This window comes from Poeciliopsis prolifica, unplaced genomic scaffold, assembly GCF_027474105.1.
Source record: "Poeciliopsis prolifica strain line A6 unplaced genomic scaffold, Auburn_PproV2 SCAFFOLD005, whole genome shotgun sequence".
Taxonomy (NCBI): Eukaryota; Metazoa; Chordata; class Actinopteri; order Cyprinodontiformes; family Poeciliidae; genus Poeciliopsis; species Poeciliopsis prolifica.
Window position 1 is genome coordinate 4,064,828 of NW_026562380.1, and position 17,664 is coordinate 4,082,491.

The 17,664-nt window shown below is 39.2% G+C and overlaps 1 protein-coding gene across 4 annotated transcripts in view; it reads left to right on the forward strand.

Moving 5' to 3' along the window:
• The window catches only part of LOC129359559 (striatin-like), a 28,932-nt gene that overhangs the window by 3,145 nt on the left and 8,123 nt on the right, over positions 1-17,664 (forward strand). For all 4 annotated transcript variants that reach the window (XM_055029208.1, XM_055029209.1, XM_055029210.1 and 1 more), the window contains exons 2-7: positions 9,187-9,290; positions 10,934-11,007; positions 13,790-13,868; positions 15,407-15,571; positions 16,779-16,908; positions 16,998-17,169. In XM_055029208.1, coding sequence (XP_054885183.1) covers positions 9,187-9,290; positions 10,934-11,007; positions 13,790-13,868; positions 15,407-15,571; positions 16,779-16,908; positions 16,998-17,169 — 724 coding nt within the window. The remainder of the gene's footprint in view (positions 1-9,186; positions 9,291-10,933; positions 11,008-13,789; positions 13,869-15,406; positions 15,572-16,778; positions 16,909-16,997; positions 17,170-17,664) is intronic.

Sequence of the window (17,664 nt, forward strand, 5' to 3'; positions counted from 1 at the left end):
CGTTTTGACTCAGCCTCATGCAGCACTTTCAGGCTGGCTGCTGTAACTCTGTTTCCTGTCTGCTGTCATGAAATGAGCTTATCAGCAGAGCAGTCGCTGCAGCAGCGGCACGGCTCAGGGAAGGTTGCTATTCAGCTTTGCGGGTAGTTTGTTTGTGGCGGCAAAATGGGGCGCGCTCAGTTTAAATTCGTACTTTTGTCGCTCTAAACCCTGACCGTGATAGACTGACTGTAGACCGTTACCAGCGGTTGGCTTTCTCATTATTGCTCTGTAATCCCTTTAACTCTCCTACTGATCCCAGAAGAGACACGTCTTTTGTCTATTATGGAAATTGGTCTTAGTCACCATTTCCTATCTTTATTTAGCACTTCCTCATAACAGCAGAGCAGGAGCATTGAAGACGGTAAAGCTTCCTTATGGTCTGTAACCTCGGGCTGCCCTTGAGGAATGCTTACATATACTGTACATCTGCATAGACAACGTTGGTGGATTAACATTTAGAGATGAATAATGGATGGCTGCATCGGACACCGTAATGGACGATGCCAAGCAGCATTTGTACTTTTTTTTTTTGCTCACTACTTAATGCAGGCACATCCGATGCCCTCCTACTTTGCTGCGTTAGAGTCTGAGTTGATGTGTTGTGCTTGTTAAAAGTGTTTTTTTCTTTTAAAATTAGTGCTTATATTGTCAAGAAACAGCTAAAGGTGTCTGAAAGCGGCTCGCTTGTAGAAATGTTGCTCAACCAGCCTGTTAACTGGAGCTGTAGTGGGGCCACTCCTCTGTACCAGGGAGGGCAGAGAAACCTGTCGCCGTGCCATTTCTCAGTAACTCATTCATGATTTAACCACATAGGTGTGATCTTTTCTTATCAGCTCACAGGCAAGAGCTGTAACTTGTAGTTGCAGCTTTGTCCTGGTGATAAAAATAACCAACTTTGCTGATTATTGTTTTCTCTGAAACTGAATTGTTCTTTTTCTTGTATAAATAAACATAATCGGTGATTCTGATGGTGCCTGGTCCTTGAGGCTCTCTTCCCTGCATGTTTTAGGTGCTTCCCTGCTACTGCACACCTGATTTAATTGATTTTTGCTTAACATTGGTCTAGCTACATGACTTGCAAAAGTTAGACACCTTATCCTGGACATATTGGCATATTTAATGTAGATAATCCAGTTCAGAGGCCAGAATAAGACAGACAGACCGATGTTGGTCCAGCGGAAGAGGGACGCCTCGAATTGAATCTATTGGTGGTGTGTGGTCGAGTTTCTTTCCTCCTTAAGGGGATAAAGAAGGGAAACAACAACTCGGTCGAAACAAAAGCTCCCTCTGTTGTTACAGCTCTGTTAATGTTCAAACCTCGGATCTAGAATTAAATTAGAGATGCAGCAATCAGAGATTTGTGGCCGTTTTCTTCTCTCTGGGTTTTGTAAGCTTTGACCTGTTTTGAAGAAGTTTCACAAATGACATTCAATGTGTTCTTTCCCCAGTCTCGCTGTCGCCACAAAAGCACTTACTTTAAAACTGGATTTTCTTTTAAAACATAGAACTTCCCATCTTAAACCGTCGTTAGTGTCTCGTTTTAGTTCTTAGCTAGGATTATTCGCTGCATTTTATCTCTAAAAAATTTGAGAAAGGATCTGATTGGATAAAAATGTGACTACTCTGTTAACTGATTTGAATCAGTTGTCTAATTAATATATATATATATATATAATTGATTAAAAACCAACAAAAAAATCAGCTGGAGTAAATCCAAGCATGGATTAATATTTAAAATGTAATAAACGTGACACCTTTAATGCCTCTATATGTCATTCTGCTTTGCATAGCAGACTGGAGTAGAACATGTGGGTTGAAGTTATAGATTGAAGCAGAAATCATGAATAATTGCTGTGTCTTAAAAATCAAATTTTCAATAAAATCCTGACACAGTAAAACATTCCCACCCTTAATTTAAAAAAGTGGGACATGACCACATTGATTTTACTGAAACAGTAAAAACAGTGCAATGAAAAGCCAGCTTTTGCTGTTTTACTGATTAGTCCCAAGATCTTTTCCAGCCCTGGGTCAGATTACGTCCCGTGAAGGCCAGCATTCCAGTGTGCCTCCTCAGCTCTTTTAGCTTTGGGGAAACCCCTCACTCCGTGGGGGTATCTCCTTGCTCAAGGTGCCCATAATCAGACACCAAGAGAAGGTTGAAGGTGACTCAGAGTGCGAGGTGTGGATTTATTCTTTGCAGTTTGATTCTCCCTCTTTGCTCTGCAGAAAGCTGCATGGAGCTCTTCCCCATCATAGTTGTATTTACTTTTTACAAGTAGCAAAGCCTGAAGCATAATTATCCCAGCGTTTCAGCTGTGTGCATCAAAGCATGCACATATGCACACTGTGGCATTCAGAATGGTGGAGAAGGGAGTCACCGTCATTCCTCGGTTGATACCGTGTCCACCCGCTCGCTGCAGGTTATTTTTTGCTCTATAGCATGCACCTACTGCCTCACAAAGCTTTAAAAAATGCTCTCGTTTCCTGATTTAAAAATAGCATGGTGGAAATGCTGGTTGTCACTATATCCTGGTCCTCAGATAAGAAGTTACTCCAGCTGGTCTAAAATACTCCGGGGACAATAGTGAGTAGTTTTAAAAGGGGTTTTCTTGTATGACGGCACTCTGGGAGCTGTGTTTCTAACTAAAGCGTCTTCCTCCGAGCTTTTCACCAGAACTGACACTAGAGCCGTTTCACTCTGCTGTCGAGATGCCTTGCTGTCAGCTCGTTAATTCTCTTCTTCTTCCTCCATTCACACTTATCAGCCTTCATCTGGTTACGCGGCATGCCAGTGAGTTGCCTGCCTGCTCCGGTTTTAAGCTGATGCGCTTGTAAGCTAAAATAGTCGTTCTAGATCTATTTTTGGTTTAATGTTTTCCCTTTTATTTCAGGGAATAATAAATTTTTCATTACTTTTCTTTTAAAAGTTCCACAATAATGTACCAGTTGGTTTAGGTTGGTACTCATTGTGTTTTAAAGATGGCTGCACAAGTTTAAATGCATGTGCAAAAACTTTTTTGAAGAAATTTGTTAGAACCAGCAGCATCTTTAGCATGCCTATGTTTATATTTTTGTATGAAAGTGAATATTGTTAAAACATAAGATGCTACTCTGAGCTATCTTCATTTACAAGCCAAAAGAAACTTTAATTGCTCTTATTTGTACAAAGTCATCTTATCTTGTCTTCCAGTTTAGGGTCTCATCAGTTTCTGTAGAAGCTGCTGTATACCTAGGGTTGAATAATGCTGGGTATTTATTTAAAAAAAAACAAAAAAACAGTCCTCGTATATTTCTCTTTGCCCGCAGGTGGGTTGCGTAATTTTTTTGTTCTCCTGAAAGCTCTTACATCACACCTTTACTTGCACAAACAGTGAGGAAACTCTCTCAGGAGCAAAATGAACTTTGAGTGAAAAGAAAATCCATGATTGAATGAGTGGAAATCCATTTGTAGGAGGCGGAACGACGCAGTTCTGAGCTGTTTCTGTCTAAGGATTTTCTCTGGTTCATTTTTAGTGTTGTGCAGGATAACTGAGAAGAAATCAAAACCCGAGTGAGAGCAGCTCATTGTGTCAGCCTGTCTGTCTGAAATCCATTACTTGTGGACGTGAGCAGGATCAAATTTCAGCATTTGAAGACATCTTGCCCTGTAATCTATTTTGTGGGAGACATACTTTAAACACTGGATTAAACTAAGTAATTCCAGAATATGCCTAAATGACAAAAAATAATGAGTTGCAGACCAAATTATAACATGCTTAAGTCTTGCATATAATTTATTTAAATTTCACTCCACAGCGGACCTCCGCTGGTTCAGTATTCCCGTTTCACATATTTTTTTCTGTGGAACGCAACTCCAAATTATTTCTGTAAAATGAATCTTTTTCTGGATTTTTTTTTATGGAGCATTGAAAAGAAAATGGTATTACTACTATAGATGCTAGCATCTATAGTAGTGCCAAGACTTTTTTCCCCAACTGGGTTTAGTAATGCATATTTAGGTTATTTTTGGTTTATGCATGAGAAAGTTGCTGCAGCAAAATTATCACTGAATACAGATATTGTCCAAAATTTTCAAATGTGTGTATCCCTATTACAGATCTACCAATGCTCACTATAGGGCTGTATAATTACACAACAGATACAAATAGGATGATATAACTTTAGAAAAATAAAATATAGTATGCTTACCCTACACTTTGTTTTCTTTCTTTACTATTACTCAATATTGCCACCATATTCCCACCACTCCCCGAGCTGAACAAACACAGTATTGATTTATTAAGGATCCAAGCACCCAGGATTATAGTGTCCTATCAACTATCCAAGCAAGTCTTTGCAGTTGCTGCATTGCAGCCAATGAAATTGTGACCATGATGATGATTGTCATTCATTATATTCTTATATTTTAAAAAAAAGTGAAATGTACTGGATAATTTAAAAAAAACATGCGTAAAAACATGAGCTTTCTATGTCTGTGGACCAGTGGGATCTTCATTTTGGATATTAAAAGCATCTAGTGGTCACCTGACATGTTGAGACTTAAACACAAAAATATTCAAAATGCCTGTGAAAACTTTTCACAATTAAAAGTTACAAATCTGAGTCAAAAAATCAATGCATAGTTCCATACTCTCTCATTGCAAAATGTCAACGTTTATGCTCAGAACCTCCTATCTGCTGGATTTTTCCGCATTTGCAGATGTCACTTTAGATGAGAACAAGGAGAGCTGCTCATATCCAGTCTGTCAGCATAGGAAAAAAAATCACACCCATCCTTGTAATAGAAAGAAAATCCCTCCAATCAGGTTCACACGCTGAAATACACATCCACCATTTCATTTTCTCAGATTCATTCAGCTCTTTGGCTGTGGCTGTATGGTTGTAAATTTGAAGTTATAAGAGAAAAGAACATGAATGTAACCAGACCACAGCAGTCTCCTGCCTCGCCTTGTTTTGCAGCTTTCTTCTCTCTGTTGCTACTGGTGTAAAGGCATGCGTGGAATGCACTTGGCTAGTTATCAGGTCAGTCATCATGTTGCTTGGTGCTCTGTGAGCGTAAAGCAGGGGTCACTGAACGGCACTTCGTTTGCATTGTAAATATGGGATTTGCACCAACACCCTCCTTTCCTTCTCCCAGTTTGCGACCAGTGTGGCCAGCATGTGTGACCATTTTGTTTGTGTGGACTTCCCACAGTTGTGAACTTTCTTTTCTGAATGAAGGAAGAGCTCTGTCCAGATTAAATGGACTCATTGTGTTGGAGCAGACGTCTGGATGATGCCGGATATATCTGGTTGTTGGGGAAATTTTGGACATTGAATTAGTGGTTTTATATAAACTTAGCATTTACATTCTTAGTTCTTTTTCTTGTTTTTTGTCTTCCAGTTTCATGAAATAAATGGCTAAACTCAGGTGAGAAACACAAGTTTCTAGCAACAGGCAGCTTTTTCTTTAAAAGGTTTTATTATAGTAAAAAAAAAGATGAATAATTTACCATTTTGCACTAAACTTGTTTTTGCACTAACCCTGTTTCTGACTGCATTTCCTCCCAGAGTAGCGTTGGGTCAATGTATCAGAGGGGCCCTTATCCAGCAGAGCAATAATGCAGTCAGTGTGAGGCAGGGAATTAAACGCTTCCTGTGTCTTTATGTCCAGAGTTGACTCATTATATTCTTCCCGAGGTCAATGTTTGATAGAAGCGAGAAACCGAGCCAGAGACTCACAGAGCCACACTCTTCTTCTTTATCTCTGACACGGCAGTACGCCAAATGGCTCCCGGTCCAGCGCTTCATGTGGACGAGGAAGTGGACGGTCAGCTCGTCGTCTCCATCAATGCGGACGCAATTTCATCTACAGCTAAAAAAGCTTTCTTATATGTAGTTTTGATGAAGACTTTACTCGTATAGATAAAGTGTGTCATTGTTTTGTTTTTCCTACTTTTGATTGCTGCTTTCAGACGTGTGTCTGTGCACATTATAACAGAAGAAGCTGGGTGCGAGATTTATAGCAAGCTGTTTGGTAGCCTGGAAAATTACTTCCTGGGTTTATGCTGTGTTACATTTGCCTTTAAAAGCTGGAGCTCATTTGTTTGGACTGATGTCACAGGCGAGTCGACTGCAGTGCGAGCAGGAGATGAGATTCTCGATGCAGGATAACCCGTATATGTATCATGGTGCAACAGGGGGAAACTTACAGTTTGAAACCAAATTGTGATCTAATTGCTCTTGTTGAAACACCTTCAATTAGCAGTGCATATCAGTATTTGGGTGACTCTGTACTGCACAGAGCTGAAGAAAACTCCAGTCTCTCCGGCAGTTTCTCAAGTTAAGAAGTTAAAGGTTACTGCTATATGCACAAAGATGTGTTGTGGATAAAAGAAATGAAATAGGAATAATCAATTTCTGTGAAAACAAACAAAAAAAATGAGTTTTTTAGAATATTTCTACAGGAGAAAAATGTCATTCTGTCTGATGTCAAAAAGTCACATATTTAAGTCAAGAAGGAAAATTTATCTGATTTAAACTAAAAATAAGGTATTTCTGACATTATAAACTTGGACATTTGAGACAAAAATATCAGAAGTTTTACGTGTTAAATTATTCCGATGTACATCTGGATAAGGAAGTCTAAGAAGTAGATTCGAGCTCTTTCCATGTCATAGCATCTCACAGACTACAAGGTTTTACCTTTGGTCATGTGATTTTGTCACATGACCAATATGATGATACAAAATCAGAATTTCCAACCCAGTACTAACTGTGTAGAAAACAGGAGTACAATAATTTAGCTGCAGCCTGACCTACACTTTCAAACGTTCACGGCTTGCTGAATGAAATATCTTTGAACCTAACATGGACAGGAATTTGATTATTTTCAGCTGGGTTTTTACTCAAATATAACCAAGAAGGCACAAAAAATTAAATCAACGCCTGGGTTTGTAAAACAAACAAAACAAAACAAAAAACAACAGTTATCCTAATGAGGTTGCTGTCAGGACCACTTTGAGCTTTCAGAAACTCTCCTCCCCTCTGATAATTGGATTTCAGCCTTTTTAGCCAGAGTGATTCATTTTCAGGGACTCTCAAAGTCCAATAAAAACAGTGAGAGATTCCCATGGAGTGGAACAGTTTGATCTGTTCAGGCCTAGTTTTCCTATTCCCTTCTCTCACTTTTTAAAGGTGGTGTAACAAAGTAATCAAATCCCTGACTTTATTTGCCATTCTTTCAACCGTTGTGTCTGACTTAATAAATATAACCGGTGCCTCTTGGTGACATTTATCTGATTTAAGCTCTTCTTATGTTAGCATTGGTTGTTTAGAGGTTGTAGGTTTTTAATGCACACCACATCGTAATAAACCCGGTTCAGAATAAATCTTCATAAACTGGATGGAGTAAGGAACTTAGGGTTGTAGAAATGTGGTGGGTGAAGTGGTGAAAGATGCACTCTGCCTCTCTGCATGTGATCGGTGCCAAATACTCCACTGTTTACTCTATCAAACTGAATGCCAGCAGTTATAATAATCCCAGTTGAACTGGAGCTGTTTCAGGAAGGTTGTTCTGAGGGCAGTCCTGTTCACTGAATTGTGACGGTGTTGTGAAGATGCCCATTGTCGTTGGAGGCAGACTGAGCTGCTGTGACTCATTTCTGCAGGCGGCAACTGTTTCTTGTGAGTGCTGTGGAAGTGTGATGCAGCCTACTCATGCTGGCACCTTCTGCGTTTTGAAGCAAACTGAAGGAAATTTGTCTGTTTATTCTCCTTTTAGACAAACTTTGATTCTCATGTGGACGTTAGACAGAAGCTTGTCTCATTGTGCTTGTTGGTGATCTTGTCAGATGGATTTTAAAGGAAGGATTTTGATGGAGAACAACAGCATACGCTCTTCTTTTTTTCTTTGGCAGCTTTTTGGCTCAATGATGCATGATCATTTTTGTGTTAACTGATATTTTTTTGCTTTTTTAAATTGAAATCTAAAATTTCCTAAAAATAGTACTTGTATCCTTAAATATTCACACCTTACACCCTCAAACTTTAATACGTATTTTGGGGATTTTTCTCTGGAGGAAAATTGTGTATCTTTTCCTCTTTTTTTCCACAACAAAAATCTTAAGCTTGCATTATAAGCTAAGCTTGCAGTTTCCCCAAATATCTCCTTTATTTATAGATTTTTCTATCTTAAAATTAATTCAAGGTGGCATTTTAAGTCTTAAATTTGACTTCATGCAACCTGCAGATGACTTTCATTTGAGACAACTTCAGTTGTTTCAGTTGTAATTGCATCTCTTTTGAAGAAAGTTGCACAAAATTGTATTTAGGAGCAGCATTGTAAAGGGGATTGTATAAAAGTGTAATTCATAGACATCCCCCTTCCTTTTGTTGGTCTGGTCAGTAAAATACAATGAAGTTTGAAATTGTAATATCACAAAATAAAGAAGTTCAAGGAATTTAATTACACTATACATTTAGCCAAAAAAACTATATAAAACAATGTTATGATTTATCAAGCTTTTATATTTTTGACACAGACTAGGATATGTGAGAGTAAAAAAAATCGTATCAAAGTGAACTTGGATGCATATTAGACATAATGCATCATCTATCCATATGCTGACATGCAAACCTTCCAGTGATTTATGATGGTAATTTTTAAAATCCCTGTGATTCTGCTTTTTGGTAGCTGTCTGCAGCAGCTTCTGTGAAGAGTGCTTTGAAACTATTGATCTAAGTGACCATGCTTCTGTGTGTCCGAGTGTGTGTGGTTCCCAGCAATGTAATGTAGTGCTGACTCAGACTGAGTTTGCTGACAGCTGCTGCCTGTTACTGAAGAGAGATGGGGATGTGAGGAGGGAGAGGGACGACTGGTGTGCAGGAGGGTGTGAGGAGGTAGATTTAAATAGAATAGCACTGAAAGGCTTTTTATTTCCCATCATGCCACACATTTTTATCTGAGCTTATTCTATTTCAATCCTGAAACAAGAGGGGTTTTTTAGATGTTCCCAGATGAAGGTTTTCTTTGTAGTAAAGGCTTTGTATGAAATTGACTCTTACCTAAAGTGCTAAAACTTGCTTCTATTATTAGAAAATATCCACTGAAAATATTTTAGTGATGTAGTGTAAGTTGACAATCCTTTTACTTTGTGTTTTCAGGCGCAGATCGCCTTCCTACAGGGGGAGAGGAAAGGCCAGGAGAACCTAAAAAAAGACCTCGTCCGGAGGATCAAAATGCTGGAGTACGCACTGAAGCAAGAGAGGTGGGTGAATGAACCATTTAAACATCTGAGCTAGTCTTCTTCAGCTGCAGTGTTTCTGTGTTCTTTAAATTACCCACTATCACTATCAAAGAAATCTGTAGAGATACCAGGCCATTAGTCCACAAATCAGTGTCAGTTTCTGAGACCACAACTCCTGTAGCAGTGCATCCCCGCTATAAGATTTTATATCTAACCTGAAAAATTTCCGGTTTCTAATTTCCTATTGCTTCCTGCTTTGACTAGTTGCTGCTTTCTCATCAGACAGAACTAGGTGTTGGAACTGAGCAAGAGCTGGTGTGAGATTTTTATGGGATAACCAGAGTAAAAATACCAAAGCTTTATAGTATTTACATTAAAACAACATATTTTCAAAGCAGCAACTCAGCATTTATTTGTTGTAGTGTTAAAATGTAGCTTAAATTTACTGATGGAGTTATCAAATTGAAGACGGTAATCAGTTGGCCATAAATTAGAATTGGACAATCTTCTCCTTTTCACCTCATTGCAGGCTGTTTGATTGCAGTCGGTTGTGACAGATGTCTGTTCATGTTGAACCAGGTTTTGGTTCTGCTGGAGGTTTCTTCCGGTTAAATGGGGGGTTTTCTTTCCACTGTTGCCACATGCTTGCTCGGTATGAGGGATTGTTGTAAAGCAAACAACACAAGTGGTTGTCTGCTGTTTTTCTCTCCAGTCTTATCTGCTGCCTCACTCAACTACACAAGATGTCCATGACTTCTTTGTGGGTGATGTTAGAGGTCTGAGACTGTAAATGACATCCATCATGAGGAATCCTACGAATGCAAAGTGTTTCTGACGCAGGCGTAGCCAGGCATGTCAGATAAGGCAGTATCAAACTCCAAACCTGGAGTTACATCACGTGTTTTTTTGTGAGATCTTGCAGCGGGGAGATTTAACAAATAAAATCCTCAACACAATGGTGTCAACTGAATGTCAGGATGGCTTTTTGCCCCGTCATTCCCTGGAGTCAGCTCCAGTTTTAGTTAATGTTTGGCTCGGAGGCACGTCGTCATGGCTTGTTCAGCATACAATCGTCCTCCGTCTGTGAGCAGCCTATTTGTATCTACTTAGCCTCAGTGAGATGACTGCAGGTCTTCCCTCAGGAGAAACTCTTAACCCAGAAATACTACCACTTCTCCTGGTTGCTAAGCAACAGGTCACGTCTCCGAGGGCGTCTTGAAAGCAATTTCAGAAATGGCTTTTTTGAGTGTGGGATGTGCCCTGTTTGAAATGGCTGTAATTTTAATGAGGTCGCTTCCTCTGGATCGTCGCAGTGCTGGATGGAGGGGGCTGCTAAGCTAAAATGTTTTCTTCCGTTGTCTGTCGACCTCGGTTGGGAAAAGCGTAGCACTTCCTGCTGATAATGTGATAGAGCTGTTTGTTGTGCTGTATAAACTTGAAAACTGACTCCAGCAAAATAACATTTGCAGAAACGTCTGTTTGCTTTTAGATGCCAAAGAAGTGTTGAAGTAAATATATTATGAGACATAGTTAATAATTATTCATCAGATTTATCAAGTAACAGAAAACAGGGTCCAAAGTACAGACAATTATTTATATTTTCCTGATTTTATCACCAGTCCCAAGTTTTCACCCTTTGTTTTTTGTTTTTTTTCTGCTTTCAGAGCAAAGTACCACAAATTAAAATATGGGACGGAGCTAAATCAGGGTGACATGAAACCTCCAAGTTACGACTCTGGTAAGTCGACAAAACCTCTAAATCACTGTGGTTGTTGAGCTCATGCATACCTGGGACGACAGCATTGTGGCACATGTAAAAGGCTGCATTCATGTTGGATCTTGTTCGTTTTGGTGCATTGCTTCACAGCGTACGTAACCATGGAATTACGAAAGAGCAATTGTTTCAGGTGTAGAAGAGAAAAAAATGCCTGAAAAATGAGAGTTTCATGCAGTCACGACAGATTGCAAAAGATTTGCTCACCTGAATTAAACTTTTCAGATTTTACTCATCTCTGACACGCTGCAGCTTTTCAACTATTTAGTTATTCCATTTTTTCTGCACTTGGTTTTTGTTCCAAGCACTGAAATGGTTACATCTGAGAAAATCAAAAGCACTCCACTGGAAGCTTCTCTTTGTAATTCTTTAATCCACCGAGCTGTCGGCAATTTTACAACATTTATAAGTGGAAAACAGCTTTCATGAAAGCGTTCACAGTGTGCTTTGTGGATTATTTGTGGAATATTGAGGACATTATTTTTAGAGCTTAAATTTTTTTTCTGTACTGTAATTGAGCTGAAACAATGGATTTAATAAACACAATTAATACTGAGCCATGGTATATTTTTAGTTGATGAACAATAGAAACATGACCACTTTAAGCACAACACCTACTTCTTATTTTATTCTGGTTTTATCAGCTCCTTGTGTTCAAACCATCAGCTCGGATAGCGATGCTTCCTCTCTTCTCTCCTCATCTCTATTCATGAGGAATGTTCAAAGCGCAGAACCCTTGAAGTGTTGATGATTTGGAGTAGGTGAAGAAGAGAGGTGTTGGATGAAAGAGGGGGAGAAAAGAGAGAGAGCTGAGAGGCGTTACTGGTTTGGTGGCTCGTCTGCCAGCTCATCACCCTCTACGTTAATTCTGACCCAGTTTTTGAGACGTCTTCATCTCTGCCTGCCCCTCAACACTTGCTCTTTGGTCTACAATGTAGAATAAAATGTTATGTTTTTGAAAATTTATTTTTTTGGAAGATTGGGATTTTTTTTTCACCATTACACTCTGTGGGTTTCTATAGTTCAGAGTGATGTCAGCCCACCCAAGAACTACCTTTTTTTTTCTTCCTGCAAGCATGTCTACAGCTTTTATTCATTTTGTCTTTGATTTCAGGTCAACTCACAGAAGCAATTATTTAAATAAAAGCCAGTTTCTTTTTTTCTAAGAAAAAAAACTAATTGAGTTTGGCATAAAAACATCAGAGTTTAATTTTACTCATATGGCACAGCCATACTGCAATATGAATTGCATAAACAACAATTATTTTATGTGATAGAACAAAATTAAGCATAATATGTAGTTTAAGGGCTATGTTATGTGGCTTTGCAAAGGTTAAAAATTAGAATATTTGTCAGCTGCATTTACTCTTGTATCGTTAACGAAAATCCAAATTACCTTTGGAAATAAACTCCACCTTCATCTAATTTAATTTTAGTTTAGATGCAGCTGTTCAGTGAAGCTCTAAGAGGTTTGTTAGAGAACAAGAAGACCAGAAGTCCTCATATCCTGCAACGTTTAGCTGCATCCCTTCTCCAACACAGAATCAAATGGCTCATTAACCGGCCTCTGCAGAGATGAATAATGTGTTAATAAGGGGATTCAGGTATTTTGAGGATTGGACTTGGTCAACCTCGATGAGGATAAAAAAAACACACTAGATAACTTAGGGATAAAACTGCAGAAATTTACCTGACGCCACAAATGAAGAAAGCAATACAAAAGTCCTTCACCATTTGCAATGACACAGAAAACTTGCGGAAGAACGTGCTCTGTTGGAGACAGATAAAGACTTGAGACTGAGCCCGAGGTTTGCCTTCCAGCAGGAGAGAGACCCTAAACATACAGCCAGAGATAGTTAAATCGTTTAGAAAATACAGGATTCTTACAGGTCCTTGGAATGTGCTTGGAGTCTTTCAAAATGCTTGAATGGCAACTAGGTTTTCAGGTTTTGAAAAATGTTTCTGTATAAAAGTTTTTAAACTGCACAGTTTTGTAATAAAATACAATCTTCCTAAACTCTAGGTTTGCACAAGAGGGTGGGTACAAATGTTCGTTTCCAGAAGTTTGTATCTCCAGTAGACCTGCAGATGTAATTCCAGCTAAAGGTGATTCTGCAAAGTATTGACTCAAAGCGTTTTGATAGAAGTAAACAACATACTGTAGAGTTTATGGTTCGAACAAGAAAATATGTGGAGATCAGGGGTTAATATGCTTTTGCAAGACTGTCTGTTACTTATGATTATTTGCTCCTTGCTCGAGGGCTGACCATCTTTGACTTGCACCAGTATTTCCTTATGGATGAAGACAAAGCTTTTGTTTCGTTGCAGCTGACATCACTCGTCTTTCTAGTGTTTCATGGTAATCGGGTGGAGCACAGATCACAGATCTGAGTTTTGACATTACAAGATTTTAGATGCTTTGTTTTACTTCAAGCTGTCGTCTCAACGGTTTCTGCTGGCTTTGTCACACAACAATTAATCTGTTAGGATAAAAATATTTGCGATTATGTACATTTGAAACGATGTTAGGGTTTGGAGTCCCAGCTTTTACAGATTGAAGAGAAAAATGTTTCCTGTTCAACTGGATTTGACATTTGGTTTTATGAAGTTTGTAAAGAATGCGCTGTCTCCAGAGTGCAGTGATGCAGGAATGCTCTTGCTGTTTGCTCAGTGGAAGTAATGTCAGAGGTTTGTTCGTCTTTGTTGTTTGTGAAGCTCTGATTTGTGCCTCTCTTCTCTCCTTCAGACGAGGCCAACGAGAACGATTCTTCTGGATCACTTAACAATCAGCTGTCCTGGAAACATGGCCGGCAGCTCCTCAGACAGTACGTACACAAGCTCTTCCAGCCCAAAACAAACCGAATGTGTTTAAATGAAATGAAAAGCCTGAGATTATGAGGCTAAGAACCTGCTCTTTCCAGGCAAGCAGGTTTTGTGACATTTGTTGCTGGGCCAGCTGTGGCCAAACAGAAGGAAAACGATGGTGAACAGCGCCCTCACATGGACAACTGCAGTCATCACTAAATCTGTGTTTTCCTTAGATGTTCCTTGTTTTAGAGGGCGGTTATTACATTGCTCTATAAAGTCTGTGAGTTTTGACATCATTCCTGCAGCTTCTCTCCTCATCTGCCCCAACATGCTGGCCGATGAAAGGAGCCATTTTACTCAGCAGTCTGTGTGAAGCGATGGATCAATAATGTGCCAAAACACCCTCCCCTACTGCTCCCCATTCCCTTTCTGTTAGTCACTCTCTCACTCAGATTGTGAGGGCTTATCCTCCTTCGCTGCAGGGTTGGTGTAATGTTTGATGAGAAGTTTGTTTTGCTGCAAGAGAACTGACAGCATGAACTAAACCACTGAGAGATGAAGAGACTATGAGGAGTAACATGTTTTTCACGTCTTTTTAATAAACTTTTTAAAAACATTTAATTTAAAGCAACAGTATGCAACATTTTACATATTTATTAAAACTGTCATCATATTCTGACAGACCTCCACCTCTTCTCTTACTTTGTGTAGTCGCTGCTAAAAGTGCTAATGGCGAAGAAACAACTTACTGTTAGGAAAGTGGTTTATCTTCTGTCATTGGTGTCCATGCTAACTAGTCTTAACAACAACAACAAGCTCAATTGTCGGGATGACGCTGTAGCATGGTAGAGAGCAAGGGGAAGACTATGTGTAGTGTATACACAAGCCTGATGGACAACGCTAAGACCCTCCTTTTGGCCAGAGTTAGGGTTTCTGATGAGATGGGTATGTTCCTCATCAAAAACATGCATTGATTTTTGCTTTGATTCTTTCATGCATGTTTGACAAATCCTTTAATCTCCTTGATGAGCCAACACAGCTGAGGAGCTTCTTAAAAAGATGGATGCCAATTTCAAGGCCTTTGATATAAATACCATTTTATAACAACTGTAGGTAACAAAGTTACATTATTGTGCTACAAAATGGAACCATATGCCTGGGAAATGCATGACACTGTACCTTTAGCCATCCTCTTTATTGTACATTCAGATGAGTTGCTGTAATTAGGGGTCATCCCCCAGCACTTTTGGCAGTGACTAAAGAGACACAAGTCTTTATACCCTAATTAATCAAAATGTTGTGGATGACCAATCAGAAATTGCCAGGAGGGCCAATAAATGTGTTCTGCACTGTAAAGAGTGGTCTCTGTTTCTAATGGGCACTTGAGCAAGAAGAGCCCTCACAGCAGTGCCATCTATTTGCAAGGAGGCACCGTTTCAGGCTTGAGGCCAAAATAAACTTTATTGTGGGCTGCAGATGAAGAGAAGAGTTCAGTTTTTTTCTGGGGTTGCTTATTTCCTCTGTTTTCTAAACTCCCATTCTATCTTGTTTGCAGATACCTGCAGGAGGTGGGTTACACAGACACCATCTTGGATGTTAAGTCACAGAGGGTCCGAGCCCTGCTGGGTCTCGCCGGCGATGCAGCCGGCAAGACTGGAGAACGGATGAGCATGGAGCCTTCAGTCAACGGGCCGAACTCGACACCAAAGGGGAACAGAGGGTGAGTATATGCCAGTAATCCTGCATCTGTTGAGGAAATGCTGCGAGATAATCAGTTTTAAGAAATCTCAGAGTGCAGAATTGATCCTTAGACACATCTAGATAAACAAACACTTTAGCCTATCTATAGATGTGTTTGTTCTGGGACAGAGCAGAGCTGGACCGTCCCCTCCAGTTGGCTGCAGGCAGATGCTGCAAATGCACTTTATTCTGCTGTATTGTTTCAGTTTTATTATTTGCTCCAAGCTGCAAACATTTAGTTTAGAACAGGTCTTTCTCAAGAAACTTTGATCTCTGCGGTTTATGTTACCAACATCTTCCAGATAATCAGTGTTTTTCTCTTCGTACCACCTGACATTCCCAGTTGGGGCTGGGTTAGTGACTCTATATTTATTTTGATTATTTAGTAATGTATTTCCAATTGTCCTCTATACTAAGGACATGAATTTATAGTGTAATGTTTATATTAGTTTGTTATTTAAATTTTCCCTGCTCTCACAGCTCCTTCCTCGCACTAAGCAACAATTGTAAATAAGAAATTGTTCTTAATCTGTCCTGCACGATTTAATAAAGGTTAAATAAAAAATGTAGCTGATGGTTGTTTTAATAATAATTGACAGACAACAGAAATCCCAAACTGCCAAGAGGTTCATTACTTTGACTGTCTTTTTGAAATGGCATAACTGGATGCTTCTTGTTAATTATTATTTAGTATTTTGACAGATCATGTCATATACAGTTTGTATATGGCATGATCCATATTTGTTTTGTAAACTTAAATCAGAATGATGCTGTTACTTTATCCACTATCAGCTCCGCCATCCTGGAACAATATTGTCTAAATAATATCAGGATAAAACCAAATCATTTAAATATTGCTCACAAGTTCATATGGTTGAATCAGATGGAGCCTTGATCTGCAATCAAGGTTCCCCATCGTTATAATTGAGGTTTTTCTTACTTGGACTTTTCCGTTTGACTTGCACCATTTTCAAAACATGGAAACATGATTTTTTTTCTAATTTTAAACATAAAATCAGTCGTGCTTGTTATTGTAGAGGCTGAATTGATAAATGAAACTAACATGTTTATTGCTCGATCATGCTGATATGTTGGTATAAATAAAAAGCCTTGGGGTGTTGTAAATCAAATCCAGGAGCGCTATGTGTTTTGGAAACTGTTATATAAAAATATTTTTGTCTGTGCAGAAAAGCTGAGCTTTCTGACACAAGCGCTGTGCTGGAGGCCTTCAAATTCATAGAGAATGCAGACTTCAGTGATGAAGATGAGGAAGAAGACAGCGACGGGAAGGACAGGACTAATGTGGAATCCAGGACTGTAAGAAACCAGTCTCCCTTGTTACGTCAAAACTGTTTAGTTTGGTCCAAGATGTTCATGCAGAGTAAAGAAAATAAACTCTTCCTCAGATTGTGCGAAAGAAGCCCTCATCGTCATCGTCGTCATCATCGCCAGCCAGCATGGACACCAGTGAGGACCCCGACACAGAGGAGGCCCTGAAGGGCTTCGACTTCCTGTCGAATCCTGACGAGATGGACACTTCATCAGAGTCCCGGGGGACCGGAGACGGCACTGACTGGGGTGAGACTGAGACACCAAAAACAGTCACAGAGTCAACAACATGAAAAACTGATGAGAACACATCACTTATTGTTTGATGCAGTTATCTTAAAATGTTTCTAACAATTTAGTGATGTTTCTGGAGTCTTCATTCATAAATCATGCTGTGGTCATGAACCATGACATTAGGACTGTCTCTGTTTAACCCACAATTTGTCTTCCACTGTGTTCCCATAGCCAGCCCACTCTGTGTCTTCCACTCGTTTCCACTCAGATCAATTATCAGCCTTGAAAAAGAAATACACAGTAGCTCCCAAAAGTTTTCACAACCCACAAATTTATTTTTTCTCTTTACAACCATGAACTTCAGTGTACTTTATTGGGATTTTATTCCATAAACCAGCAAAAGTAATGCATAATTAATGTCTTTCAAACATTTTTCTTTACAATTACATAGGTCTGAAATGATTAATCAGACTAATCATGATGACTCAATTATTGAAATAATAAATTAAT